General features: G+C 36.0%; 1 protein-coding gene across 1 annotated transcript in view; it reads right to left on the bottom strand.

The window, feature by feature from the left end:
- RP1 (RP1 axonemal microtubule associated) overlaps positions 1-27,804 on the bottom strand; it is a 214,311-nt gene that overhangs the window by 21,756 nt on the left and 164,751 nt on the right. Inside the window, exons 42-47 of the mRNA XM_082755390.1 lie at positions 27,668-27,800; positions 26,164-26,303; positions 16,854-17,106; positions 12,335-12,576; positions 9,614-9,740; positions 7,744-7,892 (exon numbers count right to left, since the gene is read on the bottom strand). Coding sequence (XP_082611516.1) covers positions 7,744-7,892; positions 9,614-9,740; positions 12,335-12,576; positions 16,854-17,106; positions 26,164-26,303; positions 27,668-27,800 — 1,044 coding nt within the window. The remainder of the gene's footprint in view (positions 1-7,743; positions 7,893-9,613; positions 9,741-12,334; positions 12,577-16,853; positions 17,107-26,163; positions 26,304-27,667; positions 27,801-27,804) is intronic.

The following is a 27,804-nucleotide window of genomic DNA, read 5'->3' as shown; positions in this document are numbered from 1 at the left end:
TTCAGTGATCTTCAATGTCAATGCTGGCAACATATCAGTAGCAGTTGCAATAGCTCTTGTAACAGAAGATGCACTTGAACAGTCACTATGCAATATTTACCTTTAAAAATGCCAATCATTTTATAGGCTCAGTATTGAGAGCTGATGGTTGGTTAATGATGATATTCCCAGCAGAACTGAAAATGGCAAGTCAAGACACACCATATGCTTAATTTCATCAACCTGTATGCACAAGTGATTTCCCATACTGCTAATGTTACTATCATTTTAATAGGCTTTTATTGGAAAAGGAGATAGTGTCTAGATAAAGGACCTTTTCTATTAAGCTTAGCAAACCTATTGATTTGCTGCCTAATTATTTTGATCTCACTTGTTAATCTGGAGAAACTCCACAGAAGTCAAACGAGTTTTAGCACTGGGAGGCAAGATAAAAGCCCCTGTAACACTGAGCCAGAATCAGGAAGTGTCTGAACATTCCTGTACAGGAGACAAATTAGAAAAATAACTTGTGCTGATACATCACTTTTCAGATTCCGGTCACATCATCTCTTCCAGTTGTGCTAACTGAACTTTACCACCCGGTCCCAATTGCTTGTACATCACTGCTTTCTCTTAAACAGAGATTATCACCTTTTTAGCTGTGCAGCTACAACCACAAAACCAGATTGTGTTGAGCCAAATTTTATCAAGATATACCTAGTGGAAAAGCCCAAACTATTAATAACATTAATTGCTTAAACTAAAAAATGCTTGAATATATGTCACTTTGCCAGCAGACTCAAGGGGTGGAAACATGGGGTGGTAAGCAGTAGCAATGGAAAGCACTGGTAGCAGTAGTATCTTCACCCAGCTCAGTGGAAGGATGAACAATAACCTTGACACTAACTGAACAGTAACTCTGACACTTGTAATCTGTGCTCTGTACAAAAGTTTCTTTAAAAGCAGGGGATTCCACATATCTGAAAAATCCAAACCTGTGACATTTTTGCAAACATTTTTTTTTCTTTTACATTAAATTCTCATCCAGAAATTTATTAAAAACTTTATGTTTATATAAAAAAGTAAAAATTACAATGAACGCATAATCAGAGTTTTCTGATACCTTACAATTATCATGGTTCATCCATTTTCACAGGATTAGTTGAGAGTAAATGAAAGAATAGGGGCTGTAAATATAAATAATTAAATAAAATTAATACCTGCCCTGGAACTGACCTTATGTTAATTTGCATAGTATAACTGGAGTAGAATCTTTTTGAAACAAATATTTTATACATAGAGCAGCAATAGGAATAAGAAAGAATAGTGGTACATTATAATAATCAGCAGCTATAACAATTCAACTAGGTTGTAAAAGGCATTTCAATCAGGCTTCAAGTACAGTACACTTAATAAAATGCAGAATGACTGCTACAGAAAATGGTATCATCAGCCACATCCAAATCTGTGAACACACATTATATTACACCAAAGAAATTAAAATAAAAATACATACAGACATGAAAAAGATCACTTTGAACAAAGTCAGACTCATATGGATCTGATGCAGCCTGATTGTTGGACTGATTTGATAACAGTCTAGGTTTGAGATCTGGTTTGACAGGTAAAGAGAACAGAAATGATATAATTTTCCTTAATTTTAATAACCCACTTGATTGTATAATGTTTTGGTTACAACACCACACTCCAACATTCTATTGACTCTCATGTGGGCATAAGCTGGCTGAAAACCGGACTCTAAAGCATCTAAATGGTACATCTCCAAGTACAGCTGTAAATGGGGAATATTTTCAGGTAGATGTACAGTCGTGAGGCAAGTTCATAACCTGTGCTCTTTAATGTTTTCATGATCTAGTTGGAGGTAAAGAAGATTTTAGAGATGATGTAAAAACAATTGCTATTTATGACACTTGAAGAAGTAGAGTGTTAAACTGAAGAGTCCTCTGAAAAGATTTGTGGGAGTTAATAAATCACTGGAAAGCCTGCCTTCCAGTGAATCAAACAGCCTAATCTATTTAAGTTGTCAAAGACAAGCATAGGGATTTGCTTATTGTCATAAAAACTGTCAAAGACATCAGAAATTTGGTGCAAGAGAGCTATCCAGGCTGAGTCAAAACTGTGACAAAATCCAGTGCCTAAGAAGTTAAAGCTTGACAAATTTAGACACAAAATAGCGTGAATCTTTAAAAAAGGATATCTAAGCTTTGAAACAACTTTTCAAATAGATGAGCCCTTCATCACTAGAAGCTGTTAACACTGAATTAGATATTTTTTCTAAACTATTTAACTTACATTAAAGTAAATTCAGTTCTTGTTGCACTGAGGAGGAGTGGTTAAATACTTTGCTGAAAACTGCAGGCTTGGGTTGAGCCGACTCTTTTAAAATTCGTGATAAATCATGATAATAATCTCAGCTGTATTTTATTCAAAATTATTTTTTTTTATTAGTAAAAATTAATGAAATAAATGCACCATAGAATTCACTCACCTATTTTTTTGCTATCTAAAGTAAGTATTTGTAAGACAATTAACTTCCCCATAGTTTTGAGAAAGCAGAAGGTACCCCCTGGGAATAACTCATTAAATTTTTAAGATAAATATCCAAAAACAAACAAGAAGGAAAGAAGGAAAGAAGGAAAGAAGGAAAGAAGGAAAGAAGGAAAGAAGGAAAGAAGGAAAGAAGGAAAGAAGGAAAGAAGGAAAGAAGGAAAGAAGGAAAGAAGGAAAGAAGAAGGAAAGAAGGAAGGAAGGAAGGAAGGAAGGAAAGAAGGAAGGAAGGAAGGAAACCACCTCCTGGAAGCTCCTACTTCACTTCATTTCTGCAGAATAAACTCACACCATCATGTTAGAATGAATGTGTACATTATAGGCAATTAAGGTTCTGAGATGTATTTCATCTTTAAAATTGTAATATTTATTTTGCAGCTCTATATAGACAGAGATCAGCCCCTCAAGTAATTAATTTTAGAGAAAATTAATTTTTTCTACTTTCTAATTTTTGGCAGCATATCTTTATATTTTTTCTTGTCTTGCAATAATTCATCAAAAAAACAAAGCTGTTATTCACACAGCTCTAATCTACTGCTCTGTTTTACCGTAGAATACCCTGAATTGAACAGGACCTATAAGGATCACTGAGTCCAGCTTCTGGCTCCACTCAGGACCAACCAAAACTCAGACCATATGTCTGAGAGTATTGTCTGAACACTTTTTGAACTCCAGCAGCCTTGGTGTCATGACCACTTACGTGGGAAGCCTGTTCCAGTAACCGACCACCCTCCCGGTGAAGAACCTTTTCCCTTCCCACCCCTCCGCTCCCTTCATGAGGAACTTGTAGACCATGATAAGGTCTCTCCTCAGTCTCCTCTTCACCAGGCTGAACAAACAAAAAGTTACCTCACCCACTCTTCATACGTCTTGCCCTCTAGACACTTCACCATCTTCATAACCCTCTTTTGGACACTCTCTAAATAGTTTTGTCCTTCTTATCTGGTGGTGCCCAAAACTGCACGCACTACTTGAGGTGACGCCACACCAGTGCAAAGCAGAGTGGGACAATCACTCCCCTTTGACCAGCTAGCAATGCCATGCTTGATGCACCCCAGGGTACAGTTGGCCCTTTGGGCTGACAGAGCACACTGTTGACTCATGTTCAACTTGCCATTGATCAAAACCATCAGATCCCTTTCCACAGGGCTGCTCCCCAGCCTCTCATTACACAGTCTGTCTATATATAGTCTATATATGTATAGGATTGCCCTATCCCAGGTGCAGAATCTGTAGACAAACTGTGTGATTGCAATGGTATGTTCTATGCGAACCTCCTACAAGTTTATTACTAACTGACTGCAATTACTGACTATGAAATACCATCCTGGAGGTATTGTTAAGAACCACACATGGCTCAAATATTTACCACTGTCTCCTAGGCTTATATAATGCTTTAGTTATGTTTTTTTCTTCTGTTTTTTCTCCTCACTGTTTCTGACAAACTCCACCAGTCTCTCTTCAGTATAATGGTAGTTCATATTTTCCTAGTTTCCATCTGTATAAATCTTCTGCTCACTGACCAGGCCATTTTATTGTTTGCTTCTGTATCTTGGCCAGCAGCCTGTCACTATTATTAATACATTTGGATCAATGGCATTTTGCAATTGTTTAATCATTATGTCAGGTACACTTTCCATAAGAGAATGGTTTATCTGCATTTGTACAATAACAGTATTCATGATGTGATGTGTACACTGCAGACAAATATTGACTTCTTTATAGTGGCCACAGTACACTGTCCCTCATTCATGCCCTTTTTAGTGTATTCTGTCACTCAGGGATTTTTTTACAGAAGTAATTTTTAAAATTGCCAATGCTTAATCTGTGAGTATGGAAACTGAACACCAACAGTCACCTCTCACTGACAATTTTTGTATGTGCTGCAGTTACCATGGTACCAACCTGAGCAGTTGATGTCTAAATATAGGGCAGGATAAAGGATATATCTTTTCAACAACTAATAGAATGAAGTAAAAATTCACAAAGATTTTACTCTTTCACTAACATAGAGTACTTAATACTGTCCACTTTCATCAAACAGAGATTAAAACACTTAAATATCAATCATAACATATTCAGTGCAGTTTACGAACTTTGATTGAATTGATATGAAAAAAGCCACATTCTCAAAGAGGAAATTTATGTGTAACTCACAGCCATACGACAGAACATACAGCAAGTCTATCAAAGACCACATAAAAGAAGCAGAAAGAATTTCATTAGCTGCAAAACGTTGGGTGCCAGAAGCAATGTAGAGATATGTTAAGGCTGAGATGATTTCACACAGCTGGGTCTAGATTTTTACAAAATGTCTTCACTGAGCATACTTGGTTCAAGAAAGTGTTTGTAGCAGGTAACATTTATCAGAACTGAACTGACTCATGAAGTATGAATAAATAGTATTAGGAATTCATGAAACCTGAACTGCATGAAGAAGTGCAATGAGATTGCTTTGTCTAAATTTGTAGTTTTTAGGAGAACATCAGACAAGGCATCAATGTCATAGCAATTTGAAAGAATACAGCTCTTGCAGCACTTGGCCTCATACTTATTTTTCTAAATGGATCACCAGAAGCTCAGCTGTCTTGGTGACAGTGTTACTTTCTCTGACGTGGGGTGAGCCACAAGAAGTTTACTGGTGAATGAATAATTTCATGCATAGTACTTTATCTAACAGTTCTCCAATGGTTTTACAGATGTAAAGACTTTAGAAAGACACAAAGAAACTTTTCAGATGTAAGAAGAGAATTAATTCTTTAACTATCATGTAATTGAGCTCATGTAAACAAAAGACCTGCTAAATGAGAGAAGTATACCTCCAACCCTCTGCAAGGTCTTCTGAATATTTAAACATTTCTTGCATTTCTGCATTGCTAAGCTGTTGTTTGTAGCAGCCCTGACATTCTGTGGGACTAACACCATATTTCGATGTGATTTCTAACAGAAACACTGTTCCAGTTCACTAGCTGTTACTGTGTAGTCAGGGGAAAAATTATTGCAAGGAAAAGCACATTTTAAAATGTCAGAACAACTGTTAAGATTCAGAATGCAAATTCCATGTCTGTTATATGCCAAAATCCCCTAAACCACCAAGTCCAGATTCTCTGACTGCAGGGGTGCTCAGCACAATATGTGATTGGGCTGGTACAGAAAGAGACATTCTACACTTGAGAGTCTTTTTGGAGATTACTTATAATGGGAAGAAAACATTGGGAAATTTCCAAAACCCACCATGAAGAAAATGCTGCAAAGGCAGGAGTCTTGCTTGCAGAAACAGTTTAGTCTTTGTCAATTAACCAAATACGTTCATTTTCACTGAACAAGGAGTAAATTGAGATTTAGAATTATAAGTTTTCTCTATTAATTATCTACAAGTAATTTCTTTTTTGGCCCTAAAATATTCCTATGCTAATATCTACTTATAAGCATAATACTATGTCGCATTCACATACTGCTCCTATAAAATGCCAAATATGGAAACAAGAGATGGGTACATGCCAGCTCTGCCTCTTACTCTGTAAAAAAAGTAAAATTCTGTGCCATACAGGAGTATAAGCAAACACCATAAAAACATCCTTCAGATTATCTTCGTAGTTAATCTCTTTTCTACTAGGCAACATTTCTGCATGTGCATCCCTGGTCTCTTTTGATTAAAAACTTAAGTGTACACTCATAGTGCACATTTAAGGAAAAATCCAATAAAACTTACATTAAACTCACTACTCCATGACAGCAAAAGTACAGTAGCTCTAACATCCAATGACTCAAACATAGTTTACCGATAAACCTTAATATGAATTTCAAAATTAGGGAAGACAAACTTTTTCTTTTCAAACTTCTGCCTTTTCAAAATTGAGAACCCTCATCCACAAGCATTTAGTCCCTTAAAAATAAAGATTTAAACTCTGTCACTTTTCTTATGAATAATCATTTCAAGTGGTTCTAACCCAGCAAGGTAATGACCCCTTTCAACTCTCACTGAATTCATGAAACTGGGAATAGTTAGGAACTGAGCCACTCCTAACCTTACATATCATGCCTCTGCTTTGGTTATCAATCTAAGCTGATTTCCAAACTTGCATCCTTAGAGAAACTGTCATTCATTTGGCAGCTGACACCTGCAGAAGGAAATAGTTTGATATAATATGACACTTCTAATTCAAAAGACTACCACAATCACAGTATTCACTGAGAGCTCACAAAGGTAGAATGGTGCACAAGCTGTAAGGAAAATAGACAGCACTCTTTCTAGTAAAATATGTTCTGCATTTCTGGTTATGAGATATTAGTGTTTTCTTTCTAAATTTTAGCTATTCCATTTGAATTTTTCTGTAACTGATGTACATTTCATTATTATTATTATTATTATTATTATTATTATTATTATTATTATTATTATTACTACAGTTGCTTTACCTTCAAATTTGTTTTAAAATAAAGGTCTGCAGAAAATGCAAACATTTTGTTAACCCCACATTTAAAAACTGTAGTGAACTTTTTTGCTGAAAATTTCGCCCCCTTTATCCAGGGTTTTGCATCAAAGACATGCTTTCTGCTGTAAATCTGCCCACATTTCTACAGAACTTTTACTATCTAAATGCTCTCTAATTTATGCTTATACTGACAATGCTACAGTCAAATGCATCTGTATCAGATATGCTGGTCTTTGGTCTACATCTGTGAGCTGAGAGACTCCCTCCTGCTCTGTGAGGAAATTACTCTCTTAGCAGACTTCTGAAATCTGTGGAGCGCAGTGGCTGCCTGTCTGCAGAAGGAGCAAGAGCCAGAATGAGTGGCAGCAAGCAGGCAGAAGCCATGGAAAGGAGCCTCAGCCTGGAGACTAGCAAGGGAAGAAAACAGGTATTAAAGTCTCTATCACTTTATTCTTTATTGTCAAGCAAATAGGCAAGAAAGCCACTAGTGTATAACTGAAGGCCTTCGATATTTGCAACATTTAACCTAAAAGTACTTGATATAGTCACATTACTACTTTTAAGTATTGTTAACATCAGTTGCATAAACATCAGTATTTTCCTCTTAAAATACGTATATAGATATTCACACACAGATACACTTACTATCTCAAAGCATTACAAACTGGACTTTGTAGACTCTATGGACTCAATGGACTCCCATTGTGAATTGGACTGGGCTATAAAAGTGCAAAATATCATACATAAATGATAAGTATACCTTTCCTTTAGTGAAATTATCATCTCCTTTTCTGACTAATTTTCGTCTGCCAGTATCTCCCAAAATGCCTTGCAGTGTGACATACACATCTGCGTCTGTTCCTGAGCCAGAAGATGCTCCCGTGGTGATGTAGAGAACATAGCTTTTCACTATTGGGAAAAAGAGATTAAAAGTTTAACAAAGCTTAATCAGATTTTAAAAATATGTTATTGAATAAACTATCTATTTAATAAACTATCTACTTATTAAATAAACTATTTATTTAAATATATAAATATATAAATATATAAAAATATATTTATATATATATATAAATAACTATGCTATTTTAATAAACTAAAAAAATACTATCATGTTCTTAGTTTTTGATCCTGCCCAAAGAGATCAAATGGTCAAATAATATTGCAATGCCTAGAAAAACACAGGAGCATTGTAATAAAAAATTATGAACCACTATAATAACAAATAATGAGCCAAATAGTTTGTGAGTGGGCCTGAAATAATGGAAGAAGAGAAAATGAAAAGTAAAACAGAGATTGCAAATTATTATAAAAAAATGTAAATAATACTCTACTGCATACTTGCATACACTGAAATAAATAACACTCAGGAATGTACCTAGGCTAAGGACAACATTAAATTACTCAAAAAACATCACTTCTCCAAGCCCCTCTAAGTTCAAATGAAACTGAACTCCATCAGATGGATGACAGCTTCTGCATTTGCTCTAGATAATGGTCCAGACCATGGCTGACTGCTCTACCAACTGAGGCCAGTTATTGGCCTCAGCAGACAATTTCAAGAAATGCATATTCTCTGATGTATCTCACAGATGTTCAGCTGTGCATTTATTGTCTGACCATGTTAACTTCCTGGTTGTAGTCCCAGAGAAATGTATAGGACACCGGTGATCTGGCCCCCCAAATAAGAACATCACCAAAACATTTGATTGAAAAAGATAAAAAAATACAGAGATGAAGTAAGAAAACACTATCTGTCCTCATGTTTGAAACTTTATAAAGAGGAGCAGCATTTGTGAAGGTTTAAACATTTGTGCTCTTTCAGAAAAAAAAAAAAAAAAAGAAAAAAAAAAAAGTGAAAGTATTTAAAAGGCAAAGTGCCTTTCCAGCGAATACCCCAGCAGTACACTTTTTGAAATTTATATTCAAGCTGCTTCTGCCCAAGTGTTTTTCTTGGGATTAATTTCCAAAACACAGCAGTTTAAAGTAAGGAATACACAGATTACTTGTTCTAATGTACTTGTTCTAATGATCTATTCCCTTAACTTTTGGGAAAACCTTGGTTGTAACTGTGATAGTAGACTATCCATTTAGGACAAGAGCTTATGCATTCTTCACTAACTGTGGTTATCAAATCTGTGAACAAACACAGAACAAATGAAAACTATCTGGTCTTGAGGTGATCAAGAAAAAACTCACAAGAAGGAATTTCATGATAGATATAATTACAAGAAGAATGCCTCAAGGTATAAACAATATAAACTCAATACAAACAAATGTTTGTGGAGTGATGGACTTCCTTCTTATCTGACATTACATTATGAGAGTTATTTCTTCTGGATCTCCTGTACTTCCTTGGAGAGAGAACCAGATAATATTACCAAGAAAAAGCAGAACTCTGAATACCGTTCAAAACATTTTATATATTTTTAGTGCTGCATGCTTGCTCTTTTATGTGTCCCAAACTGATCTCAATCAGGCTTGGAATGCAAAATGCACAACTAACTACAGGAACTGAGAAACTTTTATAAAAAATGAATACTTTTCTGACAAATCCTCTGGAATGCTCTGAAAATCTGAGCCATCATAATTGGCCACATCTTTTCCAGTGTTTCTGATTTATGACAAACCTGCTGGAAAAGGAGAAGCATCTGTGAGAACTGGACGCTCAGCCACTCTTACTCCTTCGTCATCTGCAAAGTTGCAACAAAATGGAAATTCCAGAACATTTTTACTTTCTCTGTGTTGAAGCTTTACCTTACCAAAGAACAAAAAGAAATACTTTTAGCATGTGTCATTTGCTCTAGACCAAACAAGACATACTGCTGAAAGACACTGACAGAGTACACATAGTGCAATACCAAAAGAGAAGAGGAAATAAATTTGTCTAAAATGTTTTGTTTGTTTTTTTTTTTAACAGATTTTTAAAAGACAAGAAATAGAGATTTTCCCAATTAAAAATAATTAAAATGTCAGCAGTATTACTGTAGAGACTGTTGCACTACAGGGAAAAAATGATTTGGAATGGTTCAAAAAGGTTCCTTTATTTAATCTATTCATTCAGCATATGGGAGAAAAAGAAGTGTTGATATGCCTATTTCAACTTGTGAGAAATGTCAATAAACCATAACATTTTTGGGGCAGAATGTCTTCTCATTCTGAGTATTTGGAAGAAGAAAAATTAGCATTTCTGGGAGAAAAAAATATAATTGAAATTGAGCATGTTTACAACACCTATATATCTGCACATATGTATCATATGAATATACAGATTATATTACTACTTTGAATGTCTATTAAACATTGTATATAAAGTAGTCAAAGGGTAATACTGACTAAACTATGAAGCTTAGTCTTATTGTAAGGAAAGAGATTTTGATAATGACGCTTCTTGTACCCTAACAGGTATAATAGGAGACAAAAGTTCCGTTTTCTAAACTGTTTTAAGACAGACCAGAGAAAACAGTTGAAAATATATTTCAATTATATATATATATATATATCAACTATATTTTCTGAGCACAGAAAATTTACTCATTCATTTCTTTATGACTTAACTCACTATCACTTAAAAATGACCAAACCTTTAACTCAGAAAGTTCAATGATCTTTGTTTAGCAATTGCTGGTGGGAGATTGTAGCATTTTTTTTCATCTTCCAAAGACTCCTATTATTTTTCATTATGGCAGACACATTGAAAATATTTTTTTAAATGAAAGGCTAAATATAGGGTTAATACTATTTCCCTTTCATACTAACATCTACATTCCTGAACAGTTTCTTGTTTATTGACTGTGCTTTATTTCTTCAAGAACTGAACATCAAGAATAAAGATGTTAGCTTCTGCATTCTTCAGAAATAAAGTTTTTTGTTGTTGTTGTTGTTTTATGTTTGTGGGTTTTTTTTGTTTGTTGTTTGTTGTTTGTTTTTTTTTTTTGGTCCCAGATACTTTACAATTATTTCATTTTCCTCAAAAATTTCAAGGCAATTATTTTGCAGTTACAGTTCTAATTTGAATTCTGAAACTATATATGGAATTCAACCATCTGAAGCACCTGCTTGTGATAGAAGGTGGAAATCTCAGCCTCTGTGAAGAAAGTCTTGTAACACCAAAATAAAATGGCATAGAACTGACCATCCTGCAGTGTAAATTTAATAAGCAGTGTAAACAGACGAGAACCTGGCTTTGATAATAGTTATTATCCACAACTCTTATATCAACCTAGTTATTTCATACAAGAATTCAACCAGTCCTGCTATAGAATCCATGGAATAACAGAGCAAACATCTTCCTAAAACCCTGGTAGTTATATTTTCTTTCTCTTTCTAGTTCTACCTGATACAAATGCGTACCTTTTCTTTTTCTATATAAATGATGCTGATTATTTTCTAACTCAGCTTTGAGTTGTTGTTATGAGCTAATGAAGTAATAGATACTACTGCAACAGCCAAGTTTCTATTCTCATTTTTTTTTTTCTGTGATACACTGTCTCCAAGAAGCAGTCTTAATTTTATCAATAGATTTGTTAGGTGATGAAGATGAAATTAGCAACCTGCCTAACAGTTAAGTGTCAATGTGTTCAGTTGTCTATTTAGTACCATGTAACAGAAAACAAAATTATTTTTTTCTCCAATTTGTAATGAGAATGAAATGGAAGTATTTGTGGGCAAAAGTGTGGCTGCAGTTTGAAAGAAGATTATTCTTTCCGTTAAACCCCTTTTTATTTTCCCAGCATAAGAGGATAAAGATACATTTTGTAAAGTGCCACAGCAATTCCAGTGTGATGTCAGATTTTAACTTCAGCGTCTTGGACATCAGAAGAAAGATTGTCATTTTTGCTATTCACTTCTTTTTTTCACATGCCAACTTAAATGGCAGATATTTTCATCAAAAGGCATTTCTGGTGTCTTGCTTAATTGTTTGCCTCAGATCACTGGGTCCACAACATGTAACAGTCAACTTGGGGTTATGTAAATTCTGCATTGCATGTCAGTGGCTCCAGTTCCAAAAAGAGACAACGGGGCGTGCTATATGTAATGGCACATCTGTGCATACACCCTCCAGAAATCCACTAAAATTTACAAGATTTTTGCAATCCAAAGCTATTTTAACAAATTTGAGCATTCTCTGAATTTATCAGTCTATCAGTGTTGAATTACCAGATGCACTTATTTCTGTAATTCAAAAAATATGTAATTTCAAAAGGATACCAGAAGTACTGACCATGGAATGCAGAAATAAGACAACCTTACAATAAATATATGTAGTACATATATATATACACTAAGTATATATAGTATACTTTAGTTTCTGTTTGTTTGTTTGTTTTTTGTTTGTTTTTGTTTTTTACCTCACGGCAATGCCAAGTGTCTCCTTCTCCAGCTTCTACAATTTCTAGGCGAACTTTGAATATAGTATTGAATTTCTTATTTAGTTCAATTGAAGTCTCATAAACATGTTTCTTTTTAAGTGATCCTTTTGCAAATATGACTGAAGTACAGGCACCTTTTTCACCACACACAGTTAGAGACATTTTAGGATTCAAGGAACTAGAAGAAATATCACTAGTTGTGACAAAGACATCCCACGTCCCTGTTAAAGCAAAATAGTAGAAAATTAATTAATTGGCTGAATATCCAAAATAATACAGCTATTTGTAATGGGCTGAGTTAGTGAGTGATTAGCAAACCATTCCCACCTTTGCACTGAACTAAAACCTTAGAATATTATAGATTCACTTGTTACTGGTTTAGTACACACAGAGAAATAGATTTAGATGCCAGCATTTCTGTAATGACAGATGACCCTTTAAAGAGGGACCAGGCTAGCAGGACTGTGCAGATAAGACTGCCAGTTCCATACCAGAGATTTACAAAGAGCCTTGCCAATTTATTGACCTTTTTCCCCTCTTAATTGTTTTCTCTGAATATTTCAATCTCTTTCTCACCAATCACCACCTAAAATCAGCATAGTTTCCTCTAGATAGTACTGGTTATCAGGTTTGCCTTTGATCCTGGAGGTTATTGTTTGCATTTCAACTTTTTGAGGAGCTACTTAAATTAGGTTGTTCATATTTGCTACATATACTCTGTAACAAGAAGAGATAAACTGGTTCAGACCTTGAAATATGTAAATCTTGTTCTCATATATAAACATAAATATATAACATAATATAAATAAAATATAAATAAATATAAAATTAAATTTTAAAATCCTGTTTTTCATTAAAAATAATCATGACTTTTACAGAAAGGCTTTGATCACCTGGACTTGTGTAAAATAGATCACAACCAGCTGAGCTTTGTTTATGCAAAGTGATCCAAAGTATGAATTTAATATTTTCTAATAGCTATTTTGCAATCTGGAAGTATTTTACTTTGAGTAATGGAAATGGTAATTTTCATAGTCCTGTAAAGTCCTGTTTTCTAACCACAATAGGCAAATCTTTATATCTTGGTATAAATTAATTTAAATAAAGCTTTGTTAATTTACAGGAGGTAAGGATCTATGCCATGAATTCAGAAACGCTATGAAAGTAAAGTAAAAAAAAAAAAAAAAGCTCTCATAATCCTTGAAATCATCTAAAATAACTTCAAAATTTATTACTTTACAGCTAATCAAAAACAGCTCCAACATTCAGGTCTGTGAACATTAAATACGAATACAATCAATGATATACATGAAAAAAAAAAAAAGAACTAAAATGAAAATTTATAATACCAACTCTGACATAATCCAGATTTTTTTAGCCCTGGAATATTGAAATATTAAGCCTATTAAGCTATTATTATATAGCTGCCTAGGAACAATGAATGGAAGGTCTGCCTCTATTGGATCCTACAGCACCCTAATCTGCTGTTACATATTAACTATATTGTATAATCTCATTCGCTTTCTTTAGTTTAGTCTAAAAGAGAACTATGCTAAAAATCATTCTATTTTTCCCAGAAATCTTTTAATTTTGACAGAATGGCATTAAGTGTGATGAAACCCATTTAATTTTGTGACAACTTTGTTCATTAGCTTAAATAACATTTTTCCCTCTTGATATGCAAGCACCAATTACTTTGATAGACCTCAACCGTGTTCACCTTCAATCTTTAACTTGCTAGCCTGAATAGATCAAGTATTTTGTTTTTGTTTTATATCCTTTCACAACAATGTCTTGCCATATCCTCTGTCATTGCATCTTCTTTACATCCATTTAATTTTGAACAAGTTTCTCTGGACACAGATGGTCAGAACTGTACACAGCATTCCAGGTGAAATATTGTTTCTTTGCACAATGTCATTAGTTCTTCTCTATTTTTCCTGATAATGCCTCCATACATTGTAGAGTTACATGTACTTAATTCACAGCCAAATCACATTGCTTTCTCAAAATTATTCTGTGATCATATAACAAATCCAGGTATTTCTCCTACTCGCATACTGCTGAAGAACTCTTGTAGTAGAAATCATTAAAAGACATACAGATCCAATACAGTATTTTAGACTCTTATCTACTACCTAGTTCCAAATTTCCCAATAAATTCTATGCAAATTAGGAACCTGCACCAAAATTAAGAGCTTAAATATATAGTTGGATTCAGGTTTAATTGTCTTTTAGCTTTGCTCTGTTCATTTATATTGCTTTCCTCCAGTTATCTTCCAGCCTTTTCATCCTCTTGTCAATAACCCTGGCTTTGTAGCTCCAACAGATTTCATTAACACTTTTACTCTCCGTTTAGCTCTTTTTTATTTTTCTTTTACTACTACTCTCCACTTTCTAATTTCCAATTACATAATAATTTCCCATAAAGCAAATAAAATTCGGTACTGAAATTTAGACAGAGTAAATGCCATTGCATTTCTCTTTCTGGAACATATTACTAAAAAGTATCAACTTTGTTTTACAATTTATCATTTGTGAACTCATTTCTTTCATTTCTTGTTTACCTGTGGTATCTTAACTACTTTTTCTATATTTTAGATGGAAGTATTACTTTTGCTATTTAAAAGTTGTACCTCTCACCTTCATAAATTTTTTTGACAACCTTGCTACTGGATCTGCCACCTCACTTCTCTGTTCCTTCAATATTCTGGGATAAAGACTGCTTTGGTTGCCACTGACTACATGAAACTTGAACTATATTTGCATTTCAGATTTGGTGATTTCCAATAACTTCATTCCCACTAGTAACTTTGATTTTGCTTTCCTTGCCCACATTGTGGGTCCTTAATGAAAACAGGGAGAAGTATTCAATTTGTTTAGAGACTCTACCTACATCACCTTTAGTGTCCACCTTACTGCTCCTGCATAGTCACTTATCTTTCCATTTTCTTTTTGTAAGTAAATGGTTGAAGAACCTTTACTATTTATTTTAATTCCTCTATAAAATCTGACTCAGTCTGACATTTAATAAGTCCTGTTGCATCCATATACTTTCTGACCTCTGAGGTATAGTGATCTTTGCTGATCAGTCTTATTTCTAAATTCCTTATAGGCTTTCTGCTTACCTGTAATATTCTTCTGAAAGGTATTATATACACAGATGAGAACTGATGTAGAATAGATTCACAACTGAGTTTTAACAATCATAGACTAGAACATACTAGTGGGTCTACACTCAAATTTTTGATGACTATATGTTTGTGATGGTGGATTTTTTTATAATGCTACATTTCAACACTAGATAAGAATGCAAGATTTCTCACACCTTTTATATAGTCAGTGAAGAGAGACACAATAGACCATGACCAGCCTTAGGCTTCTGCTCCAAATAACTTTCAGGAGAAGCCTGCTGTGCTCTGTAGTAGGGTACCTAAGGAATCTACCTTTTTAGAGACCTGGAATACTTGCAGCGTTGCAGTATAGCTATTTCTTATTTTGAAATTATCACTACTCAAGCTGTTCATCTTATTTTTGTATTCCCATGCTACTCTGTCCTTCTGTTGTCTCAGTAACATTATTTTTGTATTTCCAGAGGTAATATAAAATATCTGATACTGGACAAAGTACAGGTAGCTAAATATATGTGTACTTACTACTGTTGTGTCTGCAACTATGCATAATATAAAACTTTAAGCATAAAATGGAATATCCATGAATATAGAAATCAATAAAGATCAATGTACAAAACTGTTGATTCAGTATGCACATTAACATCTTCAGATTAGTTACACTTTACATAGTTTGGTCTACCAGTTCTGAGACAAATTTCATAAATGGACCCAAAGCACCATTTTATACCTCTTTAAAAAAGACGTGAAACAGCTAAGAAATCCAGTCCTATGACAAAGTACAAAAAGACTTATCATGTTTCCAATGTCTAAGTTGTTTCTGAATTTTGGTCCTTTAACCAAACAGTTTGAATGGGATATTAGGTTCAGATCAACTGTTTGCAGGAACTCATGCCACTGATGTAAGTAAAAAAGAAAACTGCAAATAAAAGCAAATGCTTTTTTTTTTTTTTTTTTTTTTTCAAATATGTGAACATACGGGAAAGTCTCATTTGCTAAAAGAGTTTTTGTATCTCTTCTTGTAATTTCATCACTGTTGCAGGAGCCTTCTGCTCTGCATTGACTGCCATATGGAACAACCTACCTCTTTCTGCTTCAGCTTTTTTCAAGCCTCAACTAAAAACATACTTTCTCCATTGCCCCCATCACTTAATCTCTTCTTTTTGCTCCAGTCTTTCTTCTCTCAACACTATAATTCTATACGCCATGTCTGGAAATTGTTTGGAGAGACATTTTGAGAGGTACAACTAAAATTTAAGTTATATTATTTCTGTATTTTGGTTTTAGTTTTAAAAATAACCTAAAAAATAATATGAATTACAATTAAAACAAAAACCTGAAGGAATTTTGATGATTTAGGGCCTTACCATGAATCTTTCCTGTCAGCATTCCATTCCTGACTTTTCCAAGAAGTCTCAACATTCTTTCCATCTGTGCATCGCCAACTCCACTGTCTAACCATTGCTGGCAAAGAAATGCATATTGGCCATCAGTCTTGCTTGATTCATGGATGACAATCCGATCCAGGTACCATCCAGCTCCATAACCCACGTTATTGTGCTCAACAAGCACTTGGCTTAACTGCCCCAGGTCTACTGCTCTCATCTCAGAAATACTGACCTGATAAGGTAAAGGCAAAATAAATAGCATGAAAGTGAAAAAAACATATACTTTTAAGACTATGTTTGGAAAGATGGACTCCTTTCAATACTGAATTATCTTTTCCTTTCCAACAGAAAAGAATGATATTCTGCTATTTTGACATTTGTATGTAGAGACCTTATTCAGAAAATATGTGGACCCTTGAATGTATGCATTTTTCCTTATTCATGATCACTGTATTTCAGTCTCTGTTATGAAAAATATCCCACTAGTTTCACTGGAAAGAAACCTCAGATCATTAATTTACTTGCAGAAGTCTCATGAAAATTCAGCCGCTCCCTCATAACTGAATCAAAGGGAGTGTCTGAAATATCAGGATAGGCCTTGTAAATTGAACTTGGTTTTAAAAAGGCATTTGATTTTTAAACATGTCAAAGTATTTTATATTCTAAGTTATCCCATTTTTCAAATGGGAAATGCAGCATTATTCAACTCTAAACAGAAATACTGACACTGTTGATGACTATGCAAACAAAGGATGATACTGACATTAGAAACTATAAGTAAGGCTGTGCACGCATACAAGCAAGAATTGATGTGTTCTTTGGATGTAAATAGACATCTGTTTAAATATTGCTACAGCTACCAGCAAACAAAAGCTAAATGGCAACTGCACTAGTGCATGTTGGGATGAATAAATTATGTGAGTGAGAGAATGAATGTGTTCCATGCAAGAGAGAATGTGAGTGGGTGGGTAGATACATGGGCATGTGTGTGGGTGACATTAAAAAAACGCAGATGGATAGTAGAAACAGACGTTGTAATTTTTATTTGTTGCCAGCCAATTTGCCATCAGACAGGAAAAAGCATGATGACCAGAAAGCAACAAAAGAAGAGATGATTTTTAAAAATTATTATGTCATCTGGCCCATTCTCCTAGCAGTGTGTGACTATTCTCTGTAACATGCTCAGAGAAAGAAAATATCTGAGTTATTATTCCTATCACAGCCTTAGGACTTCCAGAATTCTTACCTTGTTATATCCATGACCTCCCCAACAGTTACCATGGGAAGTTACAGACCTTCATGTAATGCATATGCAGCCCAAACTTAGACATAGCAGTGAGGAATTTCTTGTAAATAACTTTTTGGGAGCACTCATTGCTTTTTAATTTTATTCTTTGTAATTCCAAGCTAAATATAATTTTCTTGTCAGTCTACATGACCCTTGACTTAGAGGAAATGGACTGTATCGCTAATATTCATGTTCCTTCACAGCTAACTCTCTCTAAAAAAAGGGACCTATCATTAGTCTCATTCTTTGCAATAATAATTAACAGTCATTAGACAACAGTGGTCATAATCACCCATTGTTATCAATGAATTCTCATAATAATACATTAAATTGCCCACTCCTTCAGCCTTAGCAAGAATGTACTTTTGGTTGATGCCATTACTTTTTTTTTTTTTTCCCCTGCTCAGTATAAAGGCATTAGGAACTGTATTAAACACACTACTGGAAGTGTAATTAATAAAAGCCAAAAGGATCTTATTTAAATTGGCTTGCTTTAGATAAAGTGTTAGCTAGGCAAAATTACAATCCACATTTATTTAACCCATTCAATTGGTAAAAAAGTTATTCATGATTTCTTGAATGAATAGAAACAAGCCATCCTTTCTGCCCTAATCTATTTTCTTATATGTTGCTATATTTTTTGTCCTCTTAGCTTTTCCTTATATTATAGTCCTTTAACAGTCAAGAGAGACCAGGAGAGTTCTTTTTTTCATAATTCAGGTTTTCTTAACTTTGTCTTCTTTTCCTGTCCACTTCATATTTTCCAGTGATACTGTCCCTCAAGACAGCTTGCCCTTTACATCTTTCTTTCACCTTCTATTCATGATACTGTCATTAAAACCTTGTTCCAACTTTTTCATTAATGTAATTCTTATAAAAAGAATATAAGACTGGTAATAGTATATCAGACCACAGATCCATCTAGTCTTGTCACCAATAGCTGCCAATAATAGATTCCTTGGAAAGAGTTTAGAAAGAGGGTAAATTTATAGAGATAATTCTTAAATATCAGCATTCTCAAGCTTTAGCAATTTGTGGTTCAGGGATTTCCCAAGCCAGAGTGCCTTTTCACTTACTGGTTGTCTTCCATGACAATGTGCAATTGCTCTTTGCACCAACACGCATTTTACCATCTGCAATGTCTTGTGGCAGAACGTAAAATAGATTAATTATGCACTGTGTAAAAAGCCACCTCCTTTTGCTTTGAATCTGCCACCTGCAGGTTTCATTTAATGCTATTGAGTTATCATATTTCATAAGAAAGTAGAATTACTCATTTTCTATATGCCTATATTTCTATTTTATTTTTCTTATCTCCCTATCCTTTCCTTATAACATCCCTTTTCTAGGCCAAACAGTACTTGTTTGTTTAGTCATTCCTTGTATGAAAGATACTTCACATCACTTGACTTTCTTTTTTATACATCTTAAGCAAGTGAATCAGTAAGGCACAGAATTTATTATGCATCCTCACAAAAGAACTTACCTGGGGGCATGACAGTATATTCTACATTGGAGGGGGTGAGCATATCATTTTTTCTAGTAATTCCTGACCAAATGGAATCTTTGGGTCGGGCTCAAAGGGTTACATCAGACTGGCAGCCAGTCACCAGTGGGGTTACCCACAGATCCATTTTAGGGCCAGTTCTCTTCAACAGTTTTATAAATGAGCTGGATACAGGACTTGAATGCATATTAAGTAAGTTTGCAGAAGACACTAAATTAGGAGGAACAGTTGATTCCCTTAGGGTGGAGAGGCCCTGCAGAGAGATCCTGGCAAATTAGAGGGCTGGACATTCACCAGCTGCATTAAATATAACAAGAGCAAGTGCTGAATTTCTGCACCTGGGATAGGGCAATCCTAGATATATGAAAGGACTAGGAGGTGGAGTGGCTGGTACCCCAGAGGGCTGTGCTGCCATTCAGAGGGACTGTGACAGGGTGGAGGTTCAGGCTGAGAGGAACTTCATGAGGTTGAACAAGGGCAAGTTCATGGTCTTGCACGTAGGGACGAATAACCACAAACACCAGTACAGGCTGGGGGCTGAGAGCAGTGCTGAAGAGAGGGACCTGGGAGTCCTGGTTGACAGCAGGCTGACCATGAGCCAGCAATGTGCCCTTGTGGCCAAGAAGGCCAACAGTATCCTGGGGTGCATTCAGAAGAGTGCTGAGAAGAGTATTGCCACCAGGTCAAGGGAGGTGATCCTCCTCCTCTACTCAGCCCTGGTGAGGCCACGCCTGGAGTACTGTGTCCAGTTCTGGGCTCTCCAGCACAAGAGGGTCATAGAACTACTGGAGCAAGTTCAGAGGATGGCTAAAAAGATTATTAGAGGACTGAAGCACCTGTCATACAAGGACAGGCTGAGAGAACTGGGCTTCTTTAGCCTGGAAAAGAGAAGACTGAGGGCAGACCTCATCATTGTGTATAAATATCTGAGGGGAGCCTGTCAAGAGACAGTCTCTTTTCAGCTTCGTCCAGCAAGAGGACAAGAGGCAATGGGCACAAAATGAAGTACAGGAGGTTCTGGTTGAATATAAGAGGGCACTTTACTGTGAACGTGACAGAGCACTGAAACGGGTTGTCCAGAGAGGTCGTGGAGTCTCCTTCTCTGGAGATATTCAAAAACCACATGCATACCATTGTGCTCAGCAGGGGGGTTGTACTAAATGATCTTCAGAGGTTTCTTCCAATCCTGGCCATTCTGTGATTCTGGGATTCTGAGATGAGGGGCTGGAGAACAGCCCCATGAAAATGGATCTGGGGATTTTGATCAATGGCAAGTTGAACAGTGTGCTCTGGCAGCCCAAAGGGCCAACTGTACCCTGGGGTGCATCAAGCATGGCATTGCTAGCTGGTCAAAGGGGAGTGATTGTCCCACTCTGCTTTGCACTGGTGTGGCGTCACCTCAAGTAGTGCGTGCAGTTTTGGGCACCACCAGATAAGAAGGACAAAACTATTTAGAGAGTGTCCAAAGGAGGGTTATGAAGATGGTGAAGGGTCTAGAGGGCAAGATGTATGAAGAGTGGGTGAGGTAACTTGGTTTGTTCAGCCTAGAGAAGAGGAGACTGAGGAGAGATCTCATCTCACAAGGGGAGAGGAGGGACATCTTTGCTCTCTGTGACTGGACCTGAGGGAACAGCATGGAGCTGTGATAGGGGAGGATCAGGTTGGATGTTAGGAAAAGGTTCTTCACTGAGAGGGTGGTCAAGCACTGGAACTGGTTGTCCAGGTAAGTGGTCACAGCACCGAGCTTGATGGAGTTCAAGAAGTGTCTGTACCATGTTCTCAGACATACGGTTTGATTTTTTTGTGGTCTAGTGTGGAGCCAGGTGTTGGACTAAAGGATCCTCATGGATCCCTTCTAAGTTGGGATATTCTATAATTCTATGATTCTATGATTTGGTTTGTTCTGTTTTAGTTTGGTTTCACATCAACTGAACATGAAGCTGATACCATTTTGGAGTTATCATAATGTCATGATCACCTTCCTCACAGAAGGAAAGCAGAAGCTTTTTCATAGACCATCATTTTGCATGCAAATTTACAGGTGTGTTCCCTTCACATCCACTCTTTTACACTCAGCTACAATGAATTTCATCTGCCATTTTAGGCAATCAATGTAGTGAAGTCCTTCTGTAGTTTCTGCCACCAACTTTTGTTCTTGCTGCCTTAAATATCAGTATCATCAGAACACTTTGTCATCTCACTCCTCACCCCTTTCCCAATAAACTATTGCGTTACAAAGAACGTGAATCCACAAAATATTTAAGCTGAAGAAAACTTTCATTGTTCACAGAAAGAAAAAACAAACAAGCAAACAAACAAAAAAACAGATGACCCAAACAGATCAAAGGATCTGCTTGGAAAGATCTGTTTGGGGGTTGGAACTAGATGATCTTTGAGGTCCCTTCCAACCCAAGCCATTCTATGATTCTATAACAAACATTTTTTTCTACTGCTCAATATAGTGTCTCTGATTTCTTTAACATTAATATAGAGTCGGTGACACAGTAGTTAATGTTCATAATTTAAATATAAATTATTTCTTTTTAGATCTCTCTTCCAGGTTATGCCACAGACTATGTACTTTTTTGTCCTTTATTAATTATTAATTATTGTTCTAATTGTTTATAATAATATCATCCAGGTAATCAACACTACAAACCTTTACCTATAACACAGTTTGGACTTGTCCAAACCTATAACACAGTTTGGACTAAAGCAACAGGATTCTGCAAACAATGAAATCTGGAGGGGGAAAAAAAGAAAAAAAAAAGATTGCAAGAAACTATAAGAAAAAGCAGAAGAGGAAAGACAAATATAGCCAAATACTTTTGATGGAAAAACTACGGACAAATCACTAAATATCTTCCCTTTCATAATAAAACGTCCAGCATACAGCTAAACAAAAACATCACATGAGTGTGATGAATGATGAGGGGCAGACAACTGGCTGACCGGTAGGGCTCAAATGGTTGTGGCAAATGGGTCCGCATCAGGCTGGTGTCTTGTCACCAGTGGGGTACCCCAACGCTCCATTTTAGGACCAGTTCTCTTCAATGTTTTTATAAATAATTTGGATGTAGGACTAGAAGGTGTTTTGAGCAAATTTGCTGATGATATGAAACTGGGAGAAGTTGTTGTCTCTGTCGAGAGTGGAAAGGCCTTGCAGAGAGATCTGGACAGATTGGATAGCTGGGTGATCACCAACTGCATGAAGTTTAACAAGAGCAGGTGCTGGGTTCTGCACCTGGGATGGGGAAACCCTGGCTATACGTACAGACTGGACAATGAGACACTGGAGAGAAGCCCCGCAGAGAGGGATCTGGGTGTTGTGGTTGACAGCAAGTTGAATATGAGCCAGCAGTGTGCCCTGGCAGACAGGAGGGCCAACCGTATCCTGGGGTGCATGAAGCAGAGCATTGCTAGTCAGTCGAGGGAAGTGATTGTTCCGCTCTACTCTGCGCTGGTGCGGCCTCACCTCGAGTACTGTGTGCTCTTCTGGGCACCACAGTATAAAAATGATGTTAAACTATCAGAGAGTGTCCAGAGAAGGGCTACATGGTGAAGGGACTGGAGGGGAAAACGTAAGAGGAGTGGCTGAGGTCACTAGGCCTGTTTGGCCTAGAAAAGAGGAGGTTGAGGGGAGACTTCATCGCAGTTTACAGCTTCCTCACGAGGGGGAGTGGAGGGTCAGGTTCTCTTTAGTGACCAGTGATAGGACCCATGGGAATGGTGTCAAGCTGCAACAGGGGAGGTTTAAGCTAGACATCAGGAAGAGGTTCTTCACCAAGAGGGTTGTCACACACTGGAACAGGCTTTCCAGGGACACAGGCACGGCACCAAGCCTGTTGAAGTTTAAGAAGCATTTGGACTATGCTCTTAGTCATATGGTCTAAATTTTTGGGTAGAGTGTGTGGAGCCAGGAGTTGGACTTGATGATCTTTGTGGGTCCGTTCCAACTTGGGATATTCTATGATTCTATGAATTTCAGTAGGTAATAGGACACTGATTTATTTATTTATTTATTTATTTATTTATTTATTTATTTATTTTTAGGAATATAGCACTATATTATTTCTAAGAAAAGGGTAAATTAAGCATATTTGCTTAATGACATGGCTTATGTCATTTTCCTCAATAGTAAATTAAAGGAGGGGTAAGCTTCATTGTAATATATACCTTTACCTCTTTTCACTCTTCTCTAAAGTATTGGTTATCTTCATATTAAAATGGGCAATGAGGGTCATTAGGAATGTGAAATGACACATTCAAAAAGTCAGGTAAACTACTATGTAGGTGTCCTGCATTAAAGTACACAGTCCACCATATCACTCAGACCATTCACAGCAATGGTTTTCTGAATATAATACCTAGAGCTGAGCTAAGAGATCTATTACAAAGAAGAAAAAACAGAAGCAGAGGAGGAGTCAACAAAATTTTAAAGAGGTTGCAAATATATTACTTAAGGGGAAAAAAAAAAAAAGATATTAAAAAAGCAGCTCTGAGGAGAAGGTCTTAGGGGTGTAGGTTGATGAGAATCATAGAATCATAGCTCAACATGAGTTGTTAGTGTGTGCTTGCATCCCAGAAAGACAATCATTTCCTGGGCTGCATCAAAAGAAGCATGGCCAGCAGGGCAAGAGAGGTGATTGTGTCCCTCTACTCTGCTCTTGTGAGACCCCACCTGTAGTGCTTTGTTCAGCTCTGGGGCCCCCAGCACAAGAAGGACATGGGGCTGTTGGAGCAGGTCCAGAGGGCAACAAGGGCTGGAGCACCTCTCCTATGAAGACAGGCTGAGAGAGCTGGGGATGTTCAGCCTGGAGAAGAGAACGCACTGGGGAGACCTTGTAGTGGCCTTCCAGTGCCTAAAGGGGGACTACAAGAAAGCAGAAGAGGGACTCTGTCACAGGGTGCAGTGATAGGAGAAAGGGAATGTTATTAAACTAAAAAACATTTAGATTAGATATTTAGGAACATTTTTTTTACTCAGAGGGTAGTGAGGCACTGGCACAGGTTGCCAAGAGAAGCTGTGGATGCCCCATCCCTGGAAGTGTTCAAGGCCAGGTTGGATGGGTCTTTGAGCAACCTGGTCTTGTGGGAGGTGGAACTAGGAGGAAGGCTGGAACTAGGAGGAAGGAATTTTAAGGTCCCTTCCAACCAAAACCATTTTATGATTATATGACTTGCAGTGTTAACTAGGGTGATAACGATGTGTTCTTCTACTCAAGAAACAATAAACAACCCAGAGACATAACAAGTGAGCACAGAATAGAGTTCTATAAAAACAAGAATGGCAAAGATTGGGTGACAGGGAAAAAATCATTCACACTGTCTTCCAGCAAAAGAATGGAAATCAGATGGAACTGGTATGTGGAAAGTTACGTGGGCTGTAGTTAAAGTGTGGTCCATACTACCACAGGAAATTGTGGATGCTCATCACATGTTTAAAAGGAAATTACATTAATTTATGAAACAAATTATCAGTGACTATTGAACACAAGGATGTTGTGGCTGGTTCAAGAAGATATTTAACTGACAAAAACTACAGGCTGGAAGAGCAGCCTGGTGAGTATATACGTTTCTCTTGTTTATATAGTCTTACCTGGAAGCCAGCAATTGGCTGCCAGCAGAAACATGAGTCTGGACTGGAGATTTGTGCTGAATCAATATGGCAAACCTACCATGCTTTTATTCTTGAGAAAATATTTTGACATTGTAATGCAAATAAAGAAAAAAATGTCTAAGGGCAAAGCTAGCGAAGCAGTGGAACAGATTGCCTAGGAAAGCTATGGTATCTCAATCACAAGAAATCTTAAGAAAAGGTATGAAACAAGTATAGGGGATCCTGTTTCATTGCACAGAGATCAATTGAAAGGTCTTATTAAAATCTTATCTAGTCATACCCAGACTGATTCCAGCGTATGTGTGAACATGTTGTGTAGATATAGTCATTAACTGGCACAGGTTGACCAGAAATTCTCTACTATTTACAGTATGTTGAGCAGTTACAGTATGTTTACAAGCTGTTTTACCTGTTTATGATTCTACTTATAAATAGGTTAATTAGAATATAATAGTTAACACATTTGAAAACTCTCTTTAACCTATATCAGAACATATTTTTACAAAGCAGATTTTAAAGAAGCAGTCACCGGAAGAAGTCACATCATATCACGTTAATATTCATAGGTAAGTAAAATTCACAAACAACTGGAAATAAAGGCACAGAATTTTATACATCAATGGGTTTAATTTCAGTTTCTAAGAAAAATTACTAATGGTTTGTGGCTTTTTAATTTATTGCAACTTGAACTTTTCTTAAACTACAATTCAAATTCAAGTAAAATGTCCATTCTTAGTAAGCAACACATCTTTTCCACAGGTTACTACAGTGTAAAATCAGTGCTTGTATTTTATAATTGAAAAGAAATATGATTTTGGAAGAAAGCAATAAATGAAACACAGTAAACAGGTAAGGAACATAACTCAGTACTAACCTGTCCTCTTTCAAAATGTGAGTGGTTTAGTCTTCTTTTGCAGGAATCTCCCTGCTCTCCAAATATTGTGATAAATATGTCTGCATCAGTCCCTGATGCAGGCAATGTTCCCGTATGAACACTGACTGAGTAAAGAACTTCTGTCACAAGAAATCAGTGACACATTACCAAATCAATGACATAAGATGTTACCAAATCAGCAAACTTAGCCATGTAATTAGCAATCATTATAAATCAATATATTCTAGGTGAAAGATTGATTTCAAGACCAAGGAAAGAAGTTTTCATAATTGACATTAATGTTTTGTCTGAGTTTCATATAGCTTGCTAATTACCTCACAACAACACACTACAGCATTAAAGATGAAATGTCCTTTGTAAATCAACACAACAATCCATGTTTACTGTTACAAATGAGGAAAACATCGTCTTAGTTGTGGAATCCTATCCAGTGGTCACTGAAATCAGCTAAAAGGATCTCACTGATCATGTCAGGCTTTTTAATGAGCTTTAAATTCTTGTAGGAATTCAAAATTGAGTAAGGATATACCAATGTAATAGTGTTGTACCAAAGTATAAACACAGATACAGCACAGATGAAATCCACTTTTTTTTTCTGGATCAGCTGCATTCTGGTTTTGCCTGGCAATTTGATAATTATGGCCAGCATCAATTAATTTGTTCAGGAGAAATGGCTCAGCTATTTATTTGGTTATGTATTATCATTATTATTATTATTACTATTATTATTATTATTATTCACCACAAAGAACAGCTTGCCATGACTTTTTGCTGATGAGTTATGTAATAAATATTGCTTGAGACAGCAAGACACGATTTTTTCTATATGGGTTTGGTGAATTATGTGAAGAATTAAATATTACAGCAGACTATTAAGATCTAGTTAGATAGCAAATGTAAAAAGTTTCAAATATTTTAACTGAGAAGACTTCTGTTCATTGAGTATAATGAATGATCTTTGCTAAATATTTTCTATAATGTAATCAGAACAAAATGAGATGTTATATTTTAAATACAGTGATTAAATGGAACAGTGACTTACTGCAGCAGAAATGGGGTTTGAATAAAACCTCAAAAATAATGTTGTTTTTTTCCCTTCTGTGAATCATGACATTATGAATTTGCATATGCCTTTTTTAAATCTGTGATTTCCTCCCTCACATAGTATAAGTATCTGTTTCTGAAGATTGCAGCAAAAATATACTAACTGGGCTTTATGTATTTTTCAGACTTTCAAACTGGTACTTAGCCTAGTGAACACAATTTATTAGCTAGTTTAAACCAGAAAAAATATGTGAACCATACATAATATTAAAGACCCAAGTACTTTGTCTGAATGTTTAAAAATAATTTTGAGTGAGTTTTTTTTTATTATAAAATGCTTCATAGTCCTACTCGTGCTCATTCCATTAGGTAGTTCACAACTTTGCGGAAGTTTGTGTGTGTGCTTGCTTGTGTATTTATTTCTTGTTCAGCAACATACCTCTGAGTGGTGCTTTGTCTGGTCTGACTGCTGCTAGCTCTGTCACAGTCTCAGATCCATCTTCTCCAAACAGACACTGGGCTTCAGTGAAAAAGCCCAAGTCTTGTTTAGTGTCCAGGTCTTTTAGGCGAAGCTGC

This window comes from Aythya marila (assembly GCF_965140915.1).
Source record: "Aythya marila genome assembly, chromosome: 2".
In the NCBI taxonomy this organism is placed as follows: domain Eukaryota; kingdom Metazoa; phylum Chordata; class Aves; order Anseriformes; family Anatidae; genus Aythya; species Aythya marila.
Note: the sequence above shows the minus strand (reverse complement) of the source record. Positions and strands in the feature narration are given on the sequence as shown.